This window comes from Manis pentadactyla, chromosome 7, assembly GCF_030020395.1.
Source record: "Manis pentadactyla isolate mManPen7 chromosome 7, mManPen7.hap1, whole genome shotgun sequence".
Taxonomy (NCBI): domain Eukaryota; kingdom Metazoa; phylum Chordata; class Mammalia; order Pholidota; family Manidae; genus Manis; species Manis pentadactyla.
In genome coordinates this window covers 30,596,158-30,621,733 of record NC_080025.1, presented here as the reverse complement: position 1 = coordinate 30,621,733, position 25,576 = coordinate 30,596,158, and the positions used below count along the sequence as shown (strand labels likewise).

The following is a 25,576-nucleotide window of genomic DNA, read 5'->3' as shown; positions in this document are numbered from 1 at the left end:
AACTGAAATATAAGGTAGATCCTCACGACACAGATGATCTAATAACAGGCTTAAATTCATATACGTGAGAATGTTAGACCATCAACAAAGTAATAGCTGACCCACTGTGGTCCACCGCTTTGGTTTGGTATTGAAAAGTTACTCTTCCTGTTTCATTTCATTAGAAATGTTGCTTACAAACTAAATATAGAAAGAGGGGCCCCTCAGAAGGAGCCACTAAGGTGGGCCCAACATTTACCTTTCAGTGTCCAAGCATAGTCTGTTCATTGGGTGACAACGATATGTAATGGGAACTTGGATAGTAAGAGCACAGGGCTTTGGAAACGAGCGAATATCCAAATAAAGGGACTAACTGCAGTTCTATGCAATTTTAAAGCCATTTTCCAACATGAAGAACACATTAATTTACTCTATGAGTCATTTTATATTGCCAACACCCTTATTTTACAGAAGCGGAAACAGAAGTAATTAATGTACATATTCCATTCCACATTTGGACCCTTTCAACTCAAACTCGTGTAATCAAGTATTTTTAAGCAACCCACGCTTACAAAAAAAAAGTTACCCCAGAAGATTAAATGAGATAAACTATGTAGACCTTTTGGCACAGGTCTGGCAAAAAAAAGTAGTTAACATTACTTATTATTAATGTTCCTAACTGTCCAACTTCATAGAGTCAAACTAAATGGGTGAGCTATATATGATTATGTCTACGTAATACACGAAAGCTAATATATGTTATTAATATATGTTATTGTACCAAGTAATGCTCTTCACCTAGACAAGAGTAACTTTAATGGTAACAGAATCATTCACAAAAGAGCAGAGAAAACTTGCTAAGGGATTGAGTGTTAAGTGTTAGTTCTTATCTACGCTTAACAATTAAGAATGCAGCCTTTAGAAGGTCTAGTATGAATTATCATTAGCTGTCAGCTGATCTTGGAGACAAGCTCAAAATGAATAGTTAAGACCTCAAGCACATGGACAAGTGGCCATTTAAAATGAATAGTTAAGACCTCAAGCACATGGACAAGTGGCCATTTATTTGCATCGACCTCTTAAATCTGATTACTTCAATACCGCTGCTGAAATCCTACATAAATTCATTACCTATCATGCAGGAAAATAACCTTTTTCAAGTCCCTACACACATGAAAATTGTAAATACCCAAAAGTCACTTTAAACTGACACTATTACGGCAACCTGAGCACATCCAATTTTTAAAACACATCCAGTCTCGGACACGCATCATTTATTAGGATAGGGAAAACAACGGAAAGGCAGTTTGGAGAGCATGTGCTTTCTTAAGTAAATACTAAAGTAAATATTAAAAGTAACCCGATGTCCTCATGACGAAAAAAGACCAGCTCCGTGGGACAAGGCGCACCCCCACCCCACGCCGAGAGTCACGCCCGGGGCGCACCGCGGTGGGGCGGGAGGAGGCGCGGCAACGGCCCGTCCCCGCGGCTCCCCGCCCGGCTTCAGCACACACCCGGGCCCCACGAGGGCCTCCGGGCGGGGACGGCGGGACCGCGGGCGCCTGAGACCAGCCGGCCCTCCCGCGGGGCGCAGGTCCCGGGCTCGCGGGGCGGCCCCGGCGGGGGCGGCGGGGCGCGCCGCGCGGGGGAAGGGCGCCCGGCTGCACTCACGCGCCCGGGGGCGGCACCGGGGCCGCCGCTGCGCCTCTCCCGTTCACAACTGACAAGGGGGGCGGGGTGAGGGGGGGCAAGACCTGACTCCTCGTTGCCTCCGGAAACCGGCGGCTGGCAGGAAATGACGAACGCGGAGGTCGTCCGGGTCCGTCGGTCACCGGCTCCCGCGAGTCCGGCCCCGAGCAGAGCGCCCGGCCGCGTGCCGCCTCCGGCGCGAGCAGCGTGAGTGGCCCCGCGCGCCCGCGCCTCCCGGGCTCGGCGGGCGCGTCACCGGTCCCGCCCCCCGCCCTCGCGCCGCCCGCCTCCCGCCCCGCCCCACCGCACCGCGCCCGGGAGGGAGGGGGAAGGGTCGCCGCGCGCGCCCGCCGGGCCCGGGCCGTGGGGCGCCTGCTGCAGGCCTCGCCCGCGCTCGGAGCCCCCGGGGCCGAGCGGACGGGAGTGAGGCTCCGAGTCTGGAAACGCGGACGACAAGCTGCGCAGCCTCGCCGGCAGCCCGAGGGGTGGCGGGGCTCCCCGCGGGGTTCCGGGCTGCAGGGTTTTAGGACTGAATCACGCTCGGCCTGCGAGCGGAGGCAGGCAGCGTCCAGGCAGCTCTGCGGGATCCTGCCCGTGGCCATTTACTGGGAGGAGATTATATTTTGTACCCGCTCGACTGGATTTCTTGTGGGAGGAGAGGGTATCGCAAAATTGGGGTCCCGGCTGGAAGAGTTAGGGTTTGGGAGTCAGATTTGTGCGACAGCGTCGCCCCTCCACTCCGTATCTGGATGACTCTGGGCAAGTTATATAACCGTCACCACCATCCCTGTTCCTTCTGTAAAATGGAGCGTTAGTGCCTCTCAGCAGGTTGGTTGTATAAATTACATTAGTATGTGGACTGCGCGGCACCTAAGTCCTCAAATGTCAAATGCCTTCTTCCTGGCAGTCGGTTGAAGGCCTGTTAGCTTGTACCTTTCTTCTGGGACCCACACCTTCAGTGTTTCCAGGGAACCGAGAAAAAGAAAATACTCTATGCAGCAGTGGGTTGTGTTGTAAGAACTCTCAGAACTGTGTCTCCTCTGAATTTGTATGGAAAAAAAAACAAAGTTCCAAGTGAGCCAAAAATGGTAGCATTCCAGGCATGATCACAAGTGATACTCAATTTTAGAACCAACTAGACATGGCATCAGGAACCCAAAATAAGGAAACTAATCTTAAAATTTATGATACAGTCACTTAATCCCTGGAACAGTCATCCTAGTTCTCAACCTAAAAATTTATCAAACTAAAACCAACCCCTAGTTGTCATATTTTAGCAACTTTATATCTCGGTGTAATTGTTTCTGCGGGACTTAATTTAGCTCATCCTAGTACCTCCTTACTGAAATCGTTCAAGCATTACTGTACAGGAAAAATAACTGAAAAAAGTTCAGTTCTCTTGAAAGAGCCCTGAATGGCAGTCCCAGCACATGGCTACTAGCTACATAGGTAGCTGAATTACTGAGGTACTAATTTGCTAGGAACCAACCATTGAAATGCCCGTGTAATTTTGCTTTAGACTCTAGAGGAAGGCTGTGGTGGGTGTGCAAGTTAACCACTCAGCAGGTATATATGTATACACTTGGTTAGACTGTGGCATGCTGGGAGGGAATGATCATAGTTCAGGACATGACTCTGGACAAGGCCATTCCTTATTCCTGGCTGTCTTACAAAGACGTGCCATTGGTCATGACAGAGGACTGGGCAGGAAAGGCCTCCCCTCAGGGCAAATCTTTCACAACTGTGCTACTAAAAATAATTCAAGTGCATGTCCCCGGAACCAGGGAACAGTAGTGTCATTGCATACCAATGATGTTGTATAATATATGTTGTATAATTCACAGTAAAATTTTACCTTTCTAGGTCAGTAATTCAAAATCCCTCTCTAAATATAATTAAAGACTAGAATATTTGTAGCAGGAGGAAGACAAGCTCTGTAGGAATGCCGCACAAGAGTGGCATGTGAACAGAATTTCATGTGACAAATTGGAGCAAGAAACTGACCTGGCTCAGATCCATTTGGGCATTAGAAAACAGGTAGGAAACACTTTTATAGTTTGTCAGATAAAGGGCACCTGCAAAATATTCTAGTGGCCATTACTGTAGTTTCCATGTTTCTCCCCCAGTTTATTAATAACTCCCAGTCCTGAAACATACCACCTTGTAGGCATAATTGTCCTGGGTTTTCTGCAGTATCTCAAATCAGACATCTAAAGTCATCTGTTTTTGCCCAAAATACAGTAGTTGTTGTTAGTTTACATTTTGGCACTAAAACAATTCTACATTCCATAAATCATAAAGACAGTTAGTCTCTGGTCTTCCAGAAGTTTCCATTCATAAAGTAGGCTGATTATCTACTATAAATCCTAATGTTACTTTCAGAGAAAGTCTGGAGTTCAGTTTTAAAGAATAAGAATTAGAACTGTGAAATCCCCTCCCAAGCCTGTGCCTCCTATTCTCTTAAAAACAAAAATCCATATTCAGTCCTTAATATCTAGGAATTGGGTATAGTTGAATATTTAACTAATGCTTAGATCTGTGTCTTTAAATTTTTATAGTTTCAAGTAAGTTCTGTTTTTATTACTCCATAGCTAATTTTTACAAGATTAGTCTTTATATTCATCAGGTACTAATAGATGTTTTAGAGAAATTAAGCTTGCCCTCAACTTCTAGAGTTTGAGTTAAAGGGCCACCATGCTACTCACTTTGTTGTAAATGAATACAGTATGTCCCCAGATGCCTGACAAAAATCTGAGATGTCAGAACGGGAAAACCCCCACCTGGCCTAAGAGCAGACCTCTGGAGAAATTTCATTCATTTTATGCTGAGGCAAGCTGTAAGAAAGAAAACAAACTCTGCCCTTAATAATACACATTTATTAATTTCCTGAGCCGAGTCTACATTAAAGAACATTTTGTAGGCTTCCAGGGAAGATTGTGAGACGTTTTCGTGGGAGAATTTCTGCAATGCCTCTGTTGTAGGATAGCTAGAAAAAATTGCAAGGCAATTTCTTGGACATTCCAGAAAACTCTTTTTCTTGGTATTAGAAAATGACTTTTTCTTAGAAACTTACGGTACAGTTACCACACCTATCATTTGTTTGGTTTTTCTCCTTTGTATAAAATGTCTAAAGCAATACTTAGGAATTTCTTTCACATATTAGGTCATTTTACTTAGACTTACCTTTTATATCCAACACAAGGGAGGAATTTTCTCTTTTAGGAAAAGTTCAATTTAATTTCTCAAACATAAAAAAAAGATGACTCTTTTACTTGCTATTTGATCCACTTGCTATTAGCCCTCTTATTTTCTATGGGAATATCCAAAGAATGCATTTCCTTCAGTAGAAGTCACAGCTGTGTAAATAGCAAGAAGTAACTTTTTATCCCATAGCTTCTTTCAACCACATTTGGCCAGGAGGCCAAAACTGGATAAAGCCCCCAACATTTTCCAGTTGCATCAGAGCGTATGTGGAAGGGCTTGGTCAGGGCCATCACCTCTAACTCAGGCTGCTGTCACCAGGACAACACTCTCCTGTTAGCGCCACCTCCAGTTCAGACCTGGATTTCAATGTATTTGGGTATTGTGCTGACTAAAGTCAGTCAGACAAAGACCATATGACTTCACTCCTATGTGGGATCAAAAAACAAAACAGACGAACAAACAAAATAGAAATAGACTCATAGTCACAGAGAACACCCCGGTGGTTGCCGCAGGGGGTGTGGGTGGGGGGAAGGTGGAAAAAATTAGTGAGGACTTTTGATATCTTGATCTGGCAGATGGTTACATGATTGTATACGTATGTCAAAATTCGTCAAGCTGTACACTGAGATTGGTGCATTTTATTTTGTGTACCTCAGTATAAGAAAATTTAAAATAAAGTACTGGTTGCTTTCTTTTTGGTGATTGTTATATTTCGGCAACAGCAATAACATTTCAACAGGATATCCTTTTAGTAATATGATACTTTAAATCCCAAGTTTTGACCTTTATGCAGGAGATGTAACATTTCAAAGTAAAAGATATGGGGGATATGTTCCATGCCCTTGTCTAGACCAGGGCTTGGCACGCTTTTTCTTAAGTGTATTCCAGATTGTAAATATTTCAGGCTGTAAAAATCAAGGGTACCGTGTAGCTACTTGTCACCATCTAAAAGGTATCTGTGTGAAAAGTAGAGCCATTCTTGTCCCCTGGGCGGCCACAGTGCTGTGCTGGAGGCGGCCAGCAGGCCATCTGCTCACCAGCCTTTCTCCCGACAGTCATAACCATCACTGACTCCAAAAACCCCTGCCGTCTCTTCCCTCTTAGGGCCCCATGCCTGGAGGTTACGGGGTGATGGGTGACGATGGCTCGATGGATTACAGCGTTCACGAGGCCTGGAACGAAGCCACCAATGTCTACTTGGTAGTGATCCTTGTGAGCTTTGGCCTCTTCATGTATGCCAAGAGGTATATTCTGTGCTATCTCAGGGTAGTTAAAAAAACTGGGTATTTAAAAGTTTTGCAGGTGTGTGTGTGTGTGTGTGTGTGTGTGTGTGTGTGTGTGTGTGTGTGTCTGTGTGTCTGTGTGTGTGTGTGTGTGTGTGTGTGTGTGTGTGTTTTACCTGAATTAAATGCACAAAAATAATTTCATTAGCATTTTTGCCCCTGCTCTGAAAGCGCTGCCTATTCAGGGCTGTCCTTGAGCACTGGACACCAGGTTTGGTCTTGAAAAACCCTCTTGCTTTAGGAGATGGAGATGTAAGTGCAGCTCTGGGCCCCGAGGTCGGCTACCCCATCTGCTGTTGCTGATACAGCTCTGTTTTATTGTCCTGCCCGTTACCCTCTGAGGGGCACATTTTTTTGACCCACGTCCCTGAAATACAAAAACACTAACTCTTCTGGGGTTCAGCAGTTCTCCCTTCCCGCACTTAAGCTCCCCCTCCTGATTCTTGTGCATGGCCATATCGTAGCACTTATTGAACAATATTGGTATAATCTGATTACTTCTCTCTCATTCCACAAAAACTTCTGTCTCTTGAGAACCAGGACCTTTAACCTTTGTCTCTTGTGTGCCACATAAGGTAGAACTGACAAATATTTCCTGCTTTAATTCCAGATGTTGGAGTGTAATTTAACTGTTCTTTTCCACACTCCCTGGCTTCTTTCCTTTAAGTAGAGTTGAAAAAAAAGAGGGAGGTGCTTTGAAGAGGAAAAGCAGTTTCAGCTGGACCGAGCTGCTTCTGCTTATAGCAACCTGCTTCACTCTGCCCGCTACCAAGGTCAGAGAGGCACTAGATAGTTTAAAACAATTAGTAATCCAGAAGTGATTGACATTTGGCCTGGGGAGTAGTTCAGAGCCCACACTTGCTCTCAGACACTCGGGCGGGCCCTTCCCAGCCACATGTCCCCCAGAGCAGCTGGCTGTTGGCCACCTGGACCCCAAGGGGTGGTGAGAGAAGACTCCTCACTTCCTTACTGGGTCACTTGCAGGTAGCAGCTTTCCTCTAAAAATAGCCGCTGCCTCCTCCCCACCCCACTATTTTTAAAAGCAGACACACTGTTAACTGTGAGTAGAGGGCCCCACTCAGGGCATCCTATTGTATTTAAGAAATATGTTTATTCATTATTTTCCAAAATTAAGGTCTGCTCACATTCTGTTTATTCTCTAACCCAGTGATTTATCTTTATTGGGATGACATGAGAAGGAGGGAAAAAATCAGGTATTTTCTTGGTTGTGCGTTTTTCCATGCAATATTCTACTTCTTGGAAATGGTGGTGGGTGGAAGCCCAATGGAGGCAAGTCACTTTGTTAAGTGAATGTGTTGACCTACTTTCTTTTTTTTTATAACCCTGTGGCTGTACATGTACAGCCTTGTATTTTTTAGTAATTGAAAGAATAGTTGAGCCAAGGAAGCATTTCAGAGACAAAAATAGAAGATGGACTCATTGTCATTGCAGACGTTCGAATGGAGCCTCTGATAACTGTCACCAGGAAACTGCTGGGCTCCTCCAGATACTAATACAAATCTCTCTTCTGCACTGGTCTTGTGTTTTAGGAATAAAAGGAAAATTATGAGGATATTCAGCATGCCGCCTACAGCAGAAACGTTGGCAGAGCCCAACTTTTATGACACAATAAGCAAAATTCGTTTAAGACAGCAACTGGAAATGTATTCCATTTGTAAGTGTATTCCATGTTACCTCTACACAGAAGCATATTTAAAATGGATTTTTTCAGTGTCCTTCAGTAAGTAATTAAACAATATAGATTTTTTGGAGAAGGTTATCAGAAACCGTTGGTAATGAAAACTCAGTGCCTTTTTTAGATGCTGAACATAGTATCAGGGAGGCATATCTGCCATGAAGTGCTTCAGGACTCTGAGAACAGCCCTAGCCATGGTGTCCCTATGATTTGCAAATGTTAGCTATTTTGGTCATTAGTTAAGACTACTATGTCTTCCTATTCTAATTTGCCCTCCTTTGGACTCCCCCCCATGTGGAGAGGCATTCAGATGGCCCAGCATTTGGGGAGTCTGGTGGAGGAGAAGTTGAGTTGGAGCTTTTATTTAGTTTGGGTTTGAATTTTGTACTTATGGAATTTGCATTTACTTCTACTATAATTTGAATTACTGCAAGCCAAAGCAGTATAGGCATGGTTTGCAGGAATATGGCATGTGACATCAATGTGCAAGGCCAGTGGTCAGGTTTCAATATGCCCTATACTGGGCACCATGAATACGTAGGAAGCAGAAAAGAAACAGTTTAAAATGCACGGAGCCAGAAGGAATTGTACATCAAAGCCACCGCCTTTTCTGCCGTCATTTAAAAGAATAAGGCGTGGTTTCCATGGTGTATCATTAAGTAAGAAAAGCAAGAGGCAATTGTATACATACTAGGATGCCTCTCTTTTAAAATCAGATGGCCAAAACATCCCTTGTATTACCTGTGTGTAATATAGGTGTTCCATATAATTACACAAGCATGGAGAAGGCTTGGAATGATACACATCACATTATGGGCATTCGTTATCTCCATGGGGACAGTGTGGGATTTTAAGGAAAAAAGACTGGACATTTTTTTTAAGGAAACATGGCTACAATAAAAATAAAAGTGCATGTGTGTGCATATAAATAAGAAAGAATGATCTGCAAGATGGCCCTAGTATATGTCTCAGGTGAGTGGAATTTCAGGTGAAAAGTAGAAAAAATATATATATACATACATATTTTACACAACTAGAATCTCTAAGAAATTCTTCAGCATAAGTTTCTTCCTAAGAACTGGTGATAGCAGTTCTTCTGGGGAAAGGAAGGATTGATCAGGTAGGAGGAACATAAACCCTTTTCCCATTTCCTCTTCTGTTCCTTCTGCATTTTGTACCATATGCATGTGGTACCAGTTCAAAATAAATAAAACTTAATTCAACATAGCAGCATTATTCACAACAGCCAAAAGGTGGGAACAAACAAGTGTCCTTGATGATACACAAAATGTGGTATATAAATACAATGGGATGTTATTCAGTTTTTAATAGGAAGGAAATTCTGACTCATCTTACAACACACATGAACCTGAAGACATTGTGATTCATAGTTGCTCTTATTATGAAGTGAGATCAGCCAGTCACAAAGGGCACGTATTGTCTGATTTCACTTACCTGAGGCAGGTTCAGAGAGGTAGAAAGCAGAACGGTGGTTGCCAGGGACCAGGGGAGCAGAGACTGGGGAGCTAATATCTAACAGGAGAGAGTCCAGTTTGGGATGGTCAACAGAGTCTGTGGAGATGGATGGTGGGGATGGCTGCACAGGAGTGAGTGTGCTTACTGCCACTGAACCTACCCCTACAGGTAGTTAAAATGGCAAATTTCATGTATGTTTTACCACAATAAAAAAATCCTGAAAAAAAAAACCTATTTCCTCAAAAAAAAAGTACAGAGCCAGAAGACCTGTATGGAAAATTACAAGAATTAAGTTAACACTGATGCCTAGTCAAAACAGAAGCTACTTCCTATCAGTAACATAGTCAATGTATTCAGTAATATATTCAATAGCAATATACAGTTTTAAACCAAGTGTATAGTTTTTTTATCTTCCTTGATGGGAATGTCATAAAATAAAAGCTCCCAGAATTCCTGAGTTTGTAAGATGTGTTCGTTTCCTATTGCCATTATAACAAATTGCCACAAATTTGAAGGCTTAAAACAACACAGATGTATTATCTTACACTTTTGTAGGTGAAAAGTCCTCCAGCAGTCTCACTGGGCTGAAGTCAGGGTGTTAGCAAGGTCCCCTTTCCTCCTCGAGGCTCTTGAAGAGACTCTGCTCTGTCTTTTCTGGCTTCTGGAGGCTGCCCGCATGCCTTGGCTCGTGGCCACGTTCCTCCATCTTCAAAGCCAGCAACATGGCATCTTTCCAATCATTCTTCCATTTTTGTATCTCCCGCTCTCTCCAAACTGAGTCGGGAAGGTTCTCTGATTTCAGGGCCCAAGAGCTCAGGTTGGGCTGGATAATGCAGGGTAATCTTCTCCCAGGGTCTGTACTTCAACCACATTTGAAGTGATACACTGACAGATTATGGGGGGTTAGGATGCACGCATCCTTGGAAGCCATTTTTCTTACGAACGGTGAGTGTAGTGCAGATTTGCACATTTGATGAATCCCATCACACTGGATCACTCTGTGTTCATGACATGTCGAGTCCTGACAAAATCAGGTGGTTCAAAAGGGAATAGCAAACAGAATTCCTTTTCTTAAAGAGGACTCCAAAAAGTAGTATAAGCTTTAAGCCACAGAAATCTGGACCCACCCTGAGTAGCCTAAACAAATAGTTACCTCTCTCAGCTAGTAAATATTTGATGACAAGATTGCAAGTTTTAAAGCTGACCAGTGAATGACATTCACAAAGATTTTGGCCCTGGACTTCTTCTTGTTTCAATTTAAGACCATTCTTCTTCAATAAATATTTATCGGAAGTACAAACAATACAGAATTGCCTATCTTTTTTATTCTGGTTTACATTAATGACCATTTCATTAAGTCTTATAAGTTAAACATAATCAAATTCCTTATGATGTAGACAAAAGCATTATTATTTATCTGAAGGTGAAAATGTGGAATAAAAAATTTTTAAATGTTAATTTAATTTTACTAGCTTAATTAACATTTGCCCTGTATTTTAAAGCTCTGAATAATCCTTATATATAAAAAATAATAATAAACATGAAAATGGATATTAGCTGTGTTGAGAAATGAGAGGATTACAAAGTGTAGTTTCTTCTAATGAAAAAAATTGTTTAATTCTAAGCTAATTCTTTGCTGATAATCATGACTGGACTGTAATTTAATAATGTTAGCTAATAATGATTTTGTTCTTTCATTAATTTTGTTTTGTTTGTCTTTTAATAGCAAGAAAGTATGACTGTCAGCAGCCACAAAGCCAAACTGACAGCGTACAGCTCTCACTGGAATGAAATCTCTGCAAACCATCCACATAAGAATTGTTAAAGAGTGGCAGCAACTCCTAATTCTACCACATCAGGAATAGCATTTTCTTACAACTTCAGTCTCCATAAAATCACTTTTCCTGTGACTTTCTCTCAAGTTTTTTGCTGTGTTTTGATTTGCTTCTTTCAACTGCATGTCCAAGTCATTTGTTACCCGGAAGGAAGGTTGTTCAAAAGGCCTGACCTCGGGCCTGTATGTACCTAGGAAGACAGAATATAACCAGAAAGGGTGATTTTACTTTGGGAAGAACTTTAATTTCTTCATGGTACAGTCAGTCAGGAATAAAAACCCATCTTTTTTCCTATTTGAGAAAAAAACTGTACCAAATGTTGATTTGAACATTTCTGCAATATTAAAAAATAAAAATCCAGTAATTGGCATACGTCCTGTTTGGTCGTATTCTGAGAGACACGTAATGTGGGTAACAGCCTAGTGCGCACTGTACTGCTGCTGTGGTCGCTCTTCGGCTGAGTTAACCATGTTCACGTCTTCCGAATGGGCCCGGCCAGCCGGCTGTCTCTTCTGCATTGTGAAGCACACCCATCTGCTAGTTTGTTTGCTTTTTTTTTTTTTTTTTTAATCCCACAGTTAATTCCACCAGAAGAGTCGTCTTTATGCCATACGGGGGCCATGCAGCTGAATTCACAGGCACCTCTCTCGGTGTAGCAGCTTGCTTTTTGGTCAATGATGCCAAGATTTAATGTATCCACATGGTTACTTACGCTTATTTAGCATAATAATTTTCCCTGAAGACTCCAATCTTGCATCATTTTGTACTGTACATTGAAATGTTTTTACCTAATTTTCGTATTTATTTCAATAAAAATTGGTTAGAAGTAGTGACAGAGAAGCTTAGCTGTCCATGTAACTGTCCAAGAATTAGTCTTTGAACCAAAGCTGTTTTAATTTTAAGAGTTAGAGTTAACATTTCAAGCGTTATTTCCTTTTCCTTTTATAATTGTGAAGTAAAGAATATAGGTCTTAAGCGAAAAGGTTTAGGCTAAATAAAATCAGGGAAATTGCTTTTACTTTTACAATTTAATCATAGCATTCAAAAATGTACATATTGTACAAGGTGAATTGTTGACCAAATGGAATAATTCTTTCCTAACTCACAAATGAGTGTGAACGCACTGCCTATACATATGATGAAAAACTGAAGGATTGTAAAAGTTACAATTATGGGCTGGGGGTGGCAGCATGCAAGGGAACAACCTTCTTAAACTTGGCTTTGCCCTTAGGAGAACCACTCACTGTGTTTCCATGAGCAGAGAATGTAATCAGGGCAGGAGTGATTTACTTGTCACTGATCTGTGGTACAATCTGGGCAAATTATAAAACCGGCGATCTCTGATTTGTAGGAATAGTGTACATAAATAAAGATTCCAAGGAAATCAGCTGATTTGCTTTTTCTATGCATTCACTAGAGACAGTTATAGCTAAAAACTGCTACATATTTGGTGAGCCTTGACAAGTGAGAGGATGAACTCCTCATGTTTTCTCTAAGGCTAACTGATGGGAATCACAACCCCCGCTGACAGGAACAACAAGTCGGCCTTTGAAGTTCCTTCTCTGCTTCAACAGCTGAGCTGGGAAGGGGGTGGAAGCCCTGCAGCGGCACTTCAAAGCAACACCAGCTGATACTCCTGCCTCTACCCCTAGTCCACCAAGGAGTCAATGGAGCTATTTCCTTTGGAAGAAAAGTAGAATGACCGCTCAACTGGTAACTAACACTCACTTATTTTCCTCTTCTCGTTTTAATGTGTAAGAGACTCAGCAGTAAGCACTAGTCAGCATGAGTGTGTTAAGTAACTGGATGTAAGCAGATACGCTAAAGGAAGAAGCCTCCAAAGGGCACAGATATTTGCCATTGATCTCACACGCTTGCAGGTGGAGTTATTTTTCTGGTTCATCAGAAAATGAAATACAGAGTTTATGGTAAAATTACTGTCAAATATTTTAAGCATTGAGTAGAAGTTTGATAAAACAGTGATAAAAAAATAATTTCAGATCTTAGGATAAGAGTGAATTTAACTCTGAAAATGTAATTTAAAGAGAGAAGGGACAAAATGAATGGTCTAATGTCACAATTATTGAAATTGGAAAAAGAAGAACAGATGAGGCCTAAGGTCAGCAGAAGGAGGGACATAATAAAGATCAGAGAAGAAATAAATAAAATTGAGAAGAATAAAACAATAGCAAAAATCAATGAAACCAAGAGCTGGTTCTTTGAGAAAATAAACAAAATAGATAAGCCTCTAGCCAGACTTATTAAGAAAAGAAGAGAGTCAACACAAATCAACAGTATCAGAAACGAGAAAGGAAAAATCACGACGGACCCCACAGAAATACAAAGAATTATTGGAGAATACTATGAAAACCTATATGCCAACAAGCTGGGAAACGTAGGAGAAATGGACAACTTCCTAGAAAAATACAACCTTCCAAGACTGACCCAAAAAGAAACAGAAAATCTAAACAGACCAATTACCAGCAACGAAATTGAAGCGGTAATCAAAAAACTACCAAAGAACAAAACCCCAGGCCAGATGGATTTACCTCGGAATTTTATCAGACATACAGGGAAGACATAATACCCATTCTCCTTAAAGTTTTCCAAAAAATAGAGGAGGAGGGGATACTCCCAAACTCATTCTATGAAGCTAACATCACCCTAATACCAAAACCAGGCAAAGAACCCACCAAACAAGAAAACTACAGACCAATATCCCTGATGAACGTAGATGCAAAACTACTCAAAAAAATATTAGCAAACCGAATTCAAAAATACATCAAAAGTATCATACACCATGACCACTTGGGATTCATCCCAGGAATGCAAGGATGGTACAACATTCGAAAGTCCATCAACATGATCCACCACATAAACAAAAAGAAAGACAAAAACCACATGATCATCTCCATAGATGCTGAAAAAGCATTTGACAAAGTTCAACATCCATTCATGATAAAAACTCTCAGCAAAATGGGAATAGAGGGCAAGTACCTCAACATAATAAAGGCCATCTATGATAAACCCGCAGCCAACATTATATTGAACAGCGAGAAGCTGAAAGCATTTCCTCTGAGATCGGGAACTAGACAGGGATGCCCACTCTCTCCACTGTTATTTAACATAGTACTGGAGGTCCTAGCCACGGCAATCAGACAAAACAAAGAAATACAAGGAATCCAGATTGGTAAAGAAGAAGTTAAACTGTCACTATTTGCAGATGACATGATACTGTACATAAAAAACCCTAAAGACTCCACCCCAAAACTACTAGAACTGATATCGGAATACAGCAAAGTTGCAGGATACAAAATCAACACACAGAAATCTGTGGCTTTCCTATATACTAACAATGAACCAACAGAAAGAGAAATCAGGAAAACAACTCCATTCACAATTGCATCAAAAAAAATAAAATACCTAGGAAGAAACCTAACCAAAGAAGTGAAAGACTTATACTCTGAAAACTACAAGTCACTCTTAAGAGAAATTAAAGGGGACACTAACAGATGGAAACTCATCCCATGCTCGTGGCTAGGAAGAATTAATATCGTCAAAATGGCCATCCTGCCCAAAGCAATATACAGATTTGATGCAATCCCTATGAAACTACCAGCAACATTCTTTAATGAACTGGAACAAATAATTCAAAAATTCATATGAAAACACCAAAGACCCCGAATAGCCAAAGCAATCCTGAGAAAGAAGAATAAAGGAGGGGGGATCTCACTCCCCAACTTCAAGCTCTACTATAAAGCCATAGTAATCAAGACAATTTGGTACTGGCACAAGAGCAGAGCCACAGACCAATGGAACAGACTAGAGAATCCAAACATTAACCGAGACATATATGGTCAATTAATATTTGATAAAGGAGCCATGGACATACAATGGCGAAATGACAGTCTCTTCAACAGATGGTGCTGGCAAAACTGGACAGCTACATGTAGGAGAATGAAACTGGACCATTGTCTAACCCCATTTACAAAAGTAAACTCAAAATGGATCAAAGACCTGAATGTAAGTCATGAAACCATTAAACTCTTGGAAGAAAACATAGGCAAAAACCTCTTAGACATAAACATGAGTGACCTCTTCTTGAACATATCTCCCCGGGCAAGGAAAACAACAGCAAAAATGAATAAGTGGGACTATATTAAGCTGAAAAGCTTCTGTACAGCAAAAGACACCATCAATAGAACAAAAAGGAACCCTAGAGTATGGGAGAATGTATTTGAAAATGACACATTCGATAAAGGCTTGACGTCCAGAATATATAAAGAGCTCACACGCCTCAACAAACAAAAAACAAATAACCCAATTAAAAAATGGGCAGAGGAACTGAACAGTTCTCCAAAAAAGAAATACAGATGGCCAACAGACACATGAAAAGATGCTCCACTTCGCTAATTATCAGAGAAATGCAAATTAAAACTACAATGAGGTATCACCTCACACCAGTAAGGATGGCTGCCATCCAAAAGACAAACAACAACAAATGTTGGTGAGGCTGTGGAGAAAGGGGAACCCTCCTACCCTGCTGGTGGGAATGTAAGTTAGTTCAACCATTGTGGAAAGCAGTATGGAGGTACATCAAAATGCTCAAAACAGACTTACCGTTTGACCCAGGAATTGCACTCCTAGGAATTAACCTTAAGAATGCAGCAATCAAGTATGAGAAAGATCAGTGCACCCCTATGTTTATCGCAGCACTATTTACAATAGCCAAGAATTGGAAGCAACCTAAATGTCCATCGATAGATGAATGGATAAAGAAGATGTGGTACATATACACAATGGAATACTACTCAGCCATAAGAAAAGGGCATATCCATCCATTTGCAGCAACATAGATGGAGCTGGAGGGTATTATGCTCAGTGAAACAAGCTAAGCGGAGAAAGAAATACCAAATGATTTCACTTATCTGTGGAATATAAGAACAAAGGAAAAACTGAAGGAACAAAACAGCAGCAGAATCACAGAACTCAAGAATGGACTAACAGGTACCAAAGGGAAAGGTACTGGGGAGGATGGGTGGGTAGGGAGGGATAAGGGAGGGGAGAAGTAGGGGGATATTAAGATTAGCATGCATGGGGGGGTAGGAGAAAAGGGAGGGCTGTACAACACAGAGAAGACAAGTAGTGATTCTACAACATTTTGCTATGCTGATGGACAGTGACTGTAAAGGGGTTTATAGGGGGGACCTGGTATAGGGGAGAGCCTAGTAAACATAATATTCGTCATGTAAGTGTAGATTAGTGATACCAAAAAAAACCCCACAAAAAACAAGGGTATAAAGGGCATATAAAAGTGTAGGCAAAGGGTCTGTTTGTGTTTATACAGAGGATCAAAGCCTAATTGGGCTACCCCAAAAATGAACTAAGATACGATATGAAAAAGAACTTCCAACATCAGCACTCTCTGGAAGACTCATGCCAGAAGATGATCATCAAAAAACCCCAACAAAGATCCATGCACTGCTACAGCTGTAGATGCACTCATCCCACCAGTTCCTGGACTTGCCATGGGAATGAAGGAGATATCTAAGCTGGCCTGTGCATACAGTAAAACAACAAATTTGATTGGATCTATACTGTTGGAACTCAACCAAGAATTAGAAGTGCAAATTGTAGTGCTCCAAAATCTTACAACTACAGACTATTTACTGTTAAAAGAACATAAGGGATGCGAACATTCCCCAGGAATGGGTTGTTTTAATTTGTCTGATTTCTCTCAGACTGTTCAAGTTCAGTTGGACAATATCCACCATATCATAGATAAGTTTTCACAAATGCCTAAGGTGCCTAACTGGTTTTCTTGGTTTCACTGGAGATGGCTGGTAATTACAGGTATGCTTTGGTTATGTAACTATACTCCTATTATGTTAATGTGTGTGCGCAATTTAAGTAGTTGCTTAAAACCTATACATGCTGAAGTTACTCTACAAGATATGTCAAAGAAATAATCAATCTTCCCATGTTTTCTGCCGCCTGCTACTTCTATAGCTTTTCTTCTTCCTTCCTAATTACAACCCTTAAATAGAATTCGTGCCGCATATCAAATTTACCGAGTATCATAATTCTTCCAAGTGGTAAAGACACCTCAAGACAAATGCTGGGCATAGAAGCTACAGGGCATAAATATGCAAAGAAATAAAAAGCTAACCATTTCAAACAATAAGGCTTCTCTCTCACTTACCAACTTTACATTTCCCTGTATGGCCCCGGAAGATGACTGGTTAGGGTAAGATTCCTCAAGGGAGGAACAACCTAAGACAGGCACAGTCGCAGGGGGGTCATCAGGTGAGAAATTGGGGATCAACAGAGGTGAGGCTTAGAACCTCACCCCCCCTGTTCTGAGAGAAATTTTCTGCATACGTGGATGTTTTATTGCCCTTGTCTAGCTTGGATTAACACATACTCTACAGGCACACACCTGATCATCTACATTTGCTGTCTTACAACACTAAACTATGTTTTCTACCTTTATCTTGTATCTACCTACCACCTCAGCATTTTATTAAAAATAATAATAATAAAGAGAAATGTGGTATCCACATATAAATCAAGTATAAAAATCAAATGAGTATTCATATTTGAACTGTTTATAGTTCATAATGCATGAGCAAAACCGAAGGTTTCTGTGATGGCTGCCCTTGTACTGTTCACCATGTAAGAACTTATTCACTATGTAAGAATTTGTTCCCCATGTAAGAACTTGTTTGTTATGCCTCAGAAGATTGGAGACTGACGAAAATTAGGCTTGGGGTGGATTAATGATAGTGCATTGAGCATTGACTCCCCTATACAGAATTTTATTGTTGTTAACAACCATTTGATCAATAAATATGAGAGATGCCCTCACAAACAAACAAACAAACAAAAAAAAACGTACATACTTCCAATGGTAAAATAAAAAAGTAACCGGGATGTAATGTATAGCATAAGGAATATAGTGAAGATATTGTAACAGCTTGGTATGGTGATAGCTGGTACCTAGAATTGTCATGTATATAAATGTTGAATCACTATGTTGTACACCTGAAACTAATGTAATGTAATACTGTGTGTCAACTACCCTTCAATAAAAAATAATTATCTACAAAAAAAAAAAAAAAAGAGAAGGGACAAAAATACATGGAGCCAAGTAATTCATTCAACAAACAGTTATGGAGTACATCCTCAGTGTTGGTATGTGTGATCTGTAGGCTAGGCTAGTATAGTTGAATCAGAATAGGAATAGTGCCGGAAAACTCAACTGAAATAAAAACAAAGAGGCCCCTGGGTTACCTACAATCTGTATACAAAACAGGTTCATAGAGTAGGGCCTGGAGCTTAATTTTATCTATTTCCTGCTCAACTCTCTACTAAAGCCAGAACTGAATTTACACAAAATTAGAAAGCAAGAAATATCTACAAATAAACCTAACCAAGGAAGTGAAAGACCTATACCCTGAAAACTACAGGACACTCTTAAGAGAAATTAAAGAGGACACTAACAAATGGAAACTTATCCCATGCTCTTGGCTAGGTAGAATTAATATCATCAAAATAGCCATCCTGCCCAAAGCAATCCACAGATTCAATGCAAACCCTATCAAATTACCAACAGCATTCTTCAACGAACTGGAACAAATAGTTCAAAAATTCATATGGAAACACCAAAGACCCTGAATAGCCAAAGCAATCCTGAGAAGGAAGAATAAAGTGGGGGGGATCTTGCTCCCCAACTTCAAGCTCTACTACAAAGCCACAGTAATCAAGACAATTTGGTACTGGCACAAGAACAGACCCACAGACCAGTGGAACAGAATAGAGACTCCAGACATTAACCCAAACATATATGGTGAATTAATATATGATAAAGGAGCCATGGACATACAATGGGGAAATGACAGTCTCTTCAACAGATGGTGCTGGCAAAACTGGACAGCTACATGTATGAGAATGAAACTGGATCATTGTCTAACCCCATACATAAAAGTAAATTTGAAATAGATCAAAGACCTGAATGTAAGTCATGAAACCATAAAACTCTTAGAAAAAAACACAGGCAAAAATCTCTTGGACATAAATGTGAGTGACTTCTTCATGAACAAATCTCCCTGGGAAAGGGAAACAAAAGCAAAAATGAACAAATGGGACTATATCAAGCTGAAAAGCTTCTGTACAGCAAAGGACACCATCAATAGAACAAAAAGGCATCCTACAATATGGGAGAATATATTTATAAATTACAGATCCGATAAAGGCTTGACATCCAAAATATGTAAAGAGCTCATGCACCTCAACAAACAAAAAAGCAAATAATCCAATTAAAAAATGGGCAGAGGAGCTGAATAGACAGTTCTCCAAAGAAGAAATTCACATGGCCAACAGACACATGAAAAGATGCTCCACATCGCTAATCATCAGAGAAATGCAAATTAAAACCACAATGAGATATCACCTCACACTAGTAAGGATGGCTACCATCCAAAAGACAGACAACAATAAATGTTGGCGAGGTTGCAGAGAAAGGGGAACCCTCCTACACTGCTGGTGGGAATGTAAATAAGTTCAACCATTGTGGAAAGCAGTATGGAGATTCCTCAAAATGCTCAGAGTAGAAATACCATTTGACCCAGGAATTCCACTTCTAGGAATTTACCCTAAGAATGCAGCAGCCCAGTTTGAAAAAGACAGATGCACCCCTATGTTTATCGCAGCACTATTGACAATAGCCAAGAAATGGAAGCAACCTAAGTGTCCATCAGTAGATGAATGGATAAAGAAGATGTGGTACATATACACAATGGAATATTATTCAGCCATAAGAAGAAAACAAATCCTACCATTTGCAACAACATGGATGGAGCTCAAGGGTATTATGCTCAGTGAAATAAACCAGGTGGAGAGACACAAGTACCAAATGATTTCACTCATCTGTGGAGTATAAGAACAAAGGAAAACTGAAGGAACAAAACAGCAGCAGAATCACAGAACCCAAGAATGGACTAACAGTTACCAAAGGGAAAGGGACTGGGGAGGATGGGTGGGAAGGGAGGGATAAGGGGGCAGGAGGGAAGAAAGGGCGCAAGGGAGGAGGGGCACGGGAAGGGCTGTGCAACAGAGAAGACAAGTAGTGATTCTACAGCATCTTACTACGCTGATGGACAGTGACTATAATGGGGGTTGTGGGGGGGGACTTGGTGAAGGGGGGAGCCTAGTAAACATAATGCTCCTCATGTAATTGTAGATTAATGATACCAAAATAAAAAATTTAGAAAAACGCAAAAAAAAAAATTGAAAGCAAGAAAATTTTCCCACCTCTTTTTGTCCCTCTTCGGCCTCCTGTAAGTCTGTAAGGGTGAGAGAGATGTTGAATGAGAATTTAAGAGCAAGATGAGGAATGAAGCTGAGAACTAAGGTGTTGGTATGGCTCCTGCAGTGCACATGGAAACTCAGCAGCAGGCATCTCTCTGCTGTCCTTGGCCTCTCGCCCCAAAATAAACAAGTGGCAGTTAACAGTGGATTCTACACTGATGTATTGTCTCCCTTTTAGTTAGCAAATACTAACAAACAAAAGCCATTTGAGTAGGTTAGTAACATTCCACATTTCAGGTAGGGAGGACGGGTAAGTCAAAAGCCAGGCCACTTACTGTGAGTAGTTCAGCCCCAAACCTGATACTGAAGGAGCACTGTGTCATGCACTTCTTTTATTTTTGATGTTTCTAGTTCCCGAGTTTCTTCTCTTCCAAATAATAAAACTATAGAGGTCTCACTGTTACGAAAGAGCAGCTCTATCTCAAGGATTTTGATGAATAAAGTATTTTGACAAATTTCAAACTAGCTGAAGAAAGGTGGGGTTTTTTAACTGCAACCAAGTGTCAGTGTTGTTAAACTTTAACTGCAAATGCTTTTGGCCTCAGAAATCTGAATTTCCTGAAGAAATGGACTACATAAATGTAAAGGATTTATGCCCAAACAAGTAAATGTAAGTTTATTGGAGGGATCACAAGTATCTCTGAATAACATTTTATTTTGAGATTTAAAAAACCAGGCCCATTCAATTTGACTACAGTCTACCAGATTTCTCATAGCTGAAATGTTTTTCTAGCACCTAGTATTAGCATAGTAACTAGACCAGAGTAAGTGCTTAGAAAATGCTTATAGAATTACTTTCTTTTAACTATTTATAGAATCAATGTTTAAATTTTTTATGTTTTTAAAAAGTATAGGTTCTGTTTCTGGTAACTGAAGAATAATAGTATCAAACTAACTCTCTTACAGGTGATTATTATGGGTTCAAAACAAAATTAAAAAAATTATTTGAAGGTTAACCATAAACAGACAAAGCAGAAGGAAAATGACCCTTGAATGAAGCAGACTGTACTGGTTGAGATTTGTGTTTATATGGCTTTTTGCCTGAAGGTATTTCCCAAGCTATCAGTTGAGAGTAGTTAGAACTCAAGCAGAAAGCTATGGTGAAATTGGGTTGAGGAATAGGACAGAACTCAGGGCTTCTAGAGAGACTGGAAAGTGAGGAGGAACATCACAGAAGGAAATGAACCACCAAAGGGGGAACCCCACATCTGCATGTAAATTCTGCCAAGTCCTTGGCTGATCCCTGAACTACAGATCTGCACAAGAGACTCCAAGGAGTCTGGCAGAAAACAAATAGCTAAAAGGCTGAAAGAACTAAGCAGAATTTTCAGCTGCTGCCCACCATAAAAGACACTGTTTGAGTCCTGCCAAATTAATTCCCTGCTAGAACAAAATACAACACTTTTCAAAGGAAGATCACAGAGTTTACAATCTCTACAATACCTAATATACAATCAAAGATTGTAGGAATAGAAAGAACAGGAAAATGAGATCCACAGTCAAGAGAGGAATTGGGACAATGTGGTCCATAGTCCAGAGAAAAACAGTAAGAACTGATGTCCCAGATGACCCAGATGTTGCATTAGCAGACAAAGACTTTAAATAAAAAGACTACTACAAATATGTTTAGATAAATGTAATACTTTAAGATAAGTGAAGTTGAAAGGTTTTATCAAGCAGATCTGCTGTACAAGAAACACTAAAGGAAATTCTTTGGGCAAAAAAGAAGTGATAGCAGATAGAAATTCAAGTCTAAGCAAACTCTAGGCATAATGAATGACTAGTTAGGGAGAAACAATGATGGTGCAAATAGGGGCTTTAACAAGTGGGGATAAAGAGTACACAGGAGCTTATTATATGATTATAGCTTTTTTATAAGCTTGAAATTATTATTATTTTTGATTACAGAAGAAGTATTTGTGAATCAATTTCCTAGTACACTGGATTCTATTTTTTGTGTCATACCAAGCATTGGGGAAACTGAAAAGCAGGCAGGGTGTCTGACAGTGTCTCGGACAACATTATTCTTGTTTCTTCTCTACTTCAGTCCACAGCATCAAGTATCCTTCTGTTCTCTATCAAAACTGACTTTCAAGAAAGAATAGAAAACACACTTCCATGAAAAGTATAAGTGACTGATAAAAGTTGTATTACTTCTTACAGGGTGTTTGTTCTGGGTTTTAACAGACAGAGCCTTCAATTGGAAAGATAGGAAGTTTACAGACATTACAGAGCAGTGGTAATTTTTAGGAATAAGAGAGCCCTTATGGCTTCTGATGTCATATCATGTACACAGTTAGCTAGACTCCACCGATTCACTTGACTACCACTTGTAATTCTGCCCTCCTCCATCATCTTAAACATTAGCAATTGGAATGTCACCTCTTCCTCATCAAAATTATTAAATGCATGGGAACCCCTTAAAAAAAAGAATTCTACATGTTTTGTGTTAGAACAGGGCACAGTCAACTCTGCTTATTGTGTCATCTCTGCAAGGTAGGACGATGGGTGACAATGGATAGTGATCTTTTCTTACCATGTTCGAGTGAAAGTGAGCAAGGTGAATGACTCACCCAGTCCTGAACTTTTACAGTATTGAGAAATGTCAAGATGAGGCAGGGAGAAATGTCTCCAGGGACAAACAGGGAGACTAGGTACACAAGAAGGTGACTTCTGACAAACCTATAGTAACATACTGTATTTATTAATGTTTTTTGGACTTAGGACTGGTGTTTTAAAAAACACAGACAGTATGAACTGATTTTCTTTTCTATGTATATTGTCTATCTACATTTATCTATCCATAGCCTACCTATAGCCTGTCAAGTTTTTCTTTATCCACTGTAGTACTTTGCAACTACTAGGTGTTTAACAAATACTTATTTAAGTCAGGTTGAATCCAGTTTGTGCTATAACAGAAAGCAGGCAGGCCTATGGAATAACACTGTTTGGATAGTTTTGATTTATTCCCCAGAGCAACAGCAGGCAACAGTAATTCTACCATTCAGGCAGCTCTCGCCGGCAGTCCAGTGAAAGCAGCTAAATCCCCCAAACATATTTTATTTTATTTTTTGGTGGTTTAAAACAACAAACACTTATTATACTATAGTTGAAGAATTCCCAGGCAGAGTAGCTGGGTGGTGAAGGGAGGTGGAGGGTCTCTTGGGAGGCCGTAGTGTGGACGGGGCTGCTGTCACCTGGAGGCTGGGTGTTTGTTTCCAGTATGGCTCCCTCACGTGGCTGTTGGCAGGAGACTGCTGGTCCTTACCATGTGGGCTCCGAAAAACAAAAAGAGGAGGATGGATTTCTTTCCCCCAAATACTCCAGAACTCAGTATACTATGTAATTTTAAAAATTAAAAATTTTTTAGCAATTAAATGTCAATTCATCATACCAATGGAAAATCAAAAAAACAAGCAATCTGAAAATGTTAAATGTTAATATGTTTGCTTTTCCAAATTAGTTTTGCTGTACCAGTATTTAAATTGGTTTGCAATATCTTAAATTCATTATACATAATAATAATGGCCAGCAAACGCAAAGCTATTTGAATTTCAAAGGGAAGGGAGTTGCAGATTATCTACAACTGGCCTGGGATGTAGAGGGGTTGCAGATTATCTACAGATTTGTCAGTTGGTATTCAGACAGTCATGAGTGGACCAACTCCATTTTTTAAAAGAGCAATTGTGGTGCAGGGGATTGTTTTTACAAACAATTTTCTCCCTTGTTATATTCAGATTTAGCAAATTACCACAACATCACGTTGAGGATTTACTTAAGTCAACATCTTCTACAGTTTACAGACCTTTAGCAAAATCTAACATGCCATTTCTTTCTTGTATATCAACAAAATATTAGTCAATAAAATATTGCATGATTGGAAACCCATTATGACTGAAGAATAGTTGAGAACTATACAACTGGAATTACGGGCACAGAGAAATTAAGGGAGAGGTCCAATGTTAAACACCAGAATTATGTTCTCTCTTGAGATCCTCTCTGTTCTGTTTCTATGAGTCTCATAATAGAAACAAGAAACAGAATAGTTTGGCGGTTCAAGCATTGTTCCCAGTGGGAGGGAACACAGCCCAGCTAATTGCAGACAAACTTAATGTACCCTTTTTGGGCTGTCAGGGCTTTTATGAGCAAATCTTTTTGGGACAGGAGCTGCTCCCTTTCTTCCTTGAGACTCTTGATCTTCAGGGTTAATGTTTTCTTTTCATCTTCAAGATCTATGATGTTTTCTGCAGAGCACTGCAGATTGGGTTTTAGAAATGCCAGTTGCAACTCAGGTTTTCATTTATCTGCAAATTATAAACAAATAAAAATGGTTGGAAACTTCATTACTCAGACTTTGCCTATTTAGTTGCATTCTAACTTTACTTGAGGTTCTGGATGGTTTTGGCTATTTCTTGTTGTCTTACTTAACGGCCTGTGGCCCACTGCCATGGGGAAACAGAATTAATAACAATTGTTCCTTATGCTGACATAATACCTGTATACCCTTTCTTTGTTTATTTTTTTAAAAAAAGGGACCCTGGCAAATCTAGTATGCTTCAAAAGGATTATAAAATTTATAGAAACACTAATCCTTAATCATAGCTGTGGAGAAATTAGAGCTGAATGTATTAACCAACATATGACAAATGTAGACACTTACTGTTCTGTTACCTGACAGCTTTGACTGAAGTTTGACGTTTGCTTTTTCAAGCTGGTGAGGGTAAATTTAGCTTGAAACAATTCTGAATGGAGGGCAGTCACTTCATGGTCCAAATCATCTTTTTCCTTTGGAACTCAATTATTACTTGTCATTTTTAGCCACTCAAAAGAATTTAGTATGTCTTTCTTCTAAGAAGTTAAAATAAAATTTTATTTTGATTTAGTTTGTATAAAGTCACCTTTAATACAATCAAAGATGACTACATTTCTGTCCATTTGGGGACAATTTTGAAAGCACCAATACAGATAGAAAACAAACTAGGTAACAGTTTAGTGAACAGAAGACAGAATTTGGAATCTGAGTTCCAGACTTGTTTGATCTGTGC

General features: G+C 40.1%; 2 protein-coding genes across 6 annotated transcripts in view; one reads left to right on the top strand and one right to left on the bottom strand.

Annotated features, from left to right (window-relative positions):
• Window positions 1–1,882, bottom strand: part of SLC20A2 (solute carrier family 20 member 2) — a 114,870-nt gene extending 112,988 nt beyond the window's left edge. Inside the window, exon 1 of the mRNA XM_036877492.2 lies at window positions 1,734–1,882. The gene's annotated coding sequence lies outside the window, so the exon portion shown is untranslated. The remainder of the gene's footprint in view (window positions 1–1,733) is intronic.
• On the top strand, window positions 1,717–11,532 carry SMIM19 (small integral membrane protein 19). 5 transcript variants are annotated; one of them, XM_057505210.1, is made up of 5 exons: window positions 1,748–1,875; window positions 3,589–3,705; window positions 5,977–6,116; window positions 7,706–7,896; window positions 11,054–11,532. In XM_057505210.1, the coding sequence occupies exons 3-5, from the start codon at window positions 5,983–5,985 to the stop codon at window positions 11,116–11,118; spliced, it is 390 nt and encodes a 129-aa protein (XP_057361193.1). In that variant the 5' UTR covers window positions 1,748–1,875; window positions 3,589–3,705; window positions 5,977–5,982; the 3' UTR covers window positions 11,119–11,532. The 5 variants fall into 5 exon arrangements, with proteins under 5 accessions (XP_036733389.2, XP_057361190.1, XP_057361193.1 ...); XM_057505209.1 differs by having other exon boundaries at window positions 1,752–1,875; window positions 3,586–3,705; XM_036877494.2 differs by lacking the exon at window positions 3,589–3,705 and having other exon boundaries at window positions 1,717–1,875; window positions 7,706–7,830.
• The last annotated feature ends 14,044 nt before the right edge of the window (window positions 11,533–25,576 follow it).

Excerpts from the sequence above, each read along its gene's own strand:
- SMIM19 (XM_057505207.1), top strand. The coding sequence starts at position 5,983 with ATGCCTGGAGGTTACGGGGTGATGGGTGACGATGGCTCGATGGATTAC. Across the intron at positions 6,117-7,705 it reads CTCTTCATGTATGCCAAGAG|GAATAAAAGGAAAATTATGA; the intron begins GTATATTCTGTG and ends CTTGTGTTTTAG. Across the intron at positions 7,897-11,053 it reads GATTTTTTCAGTGTCCTTCA|CAAGAAAGTATGACTGTCAG; the intron begins GTAAGTAATTAA and ends GTCTTTTAATAG.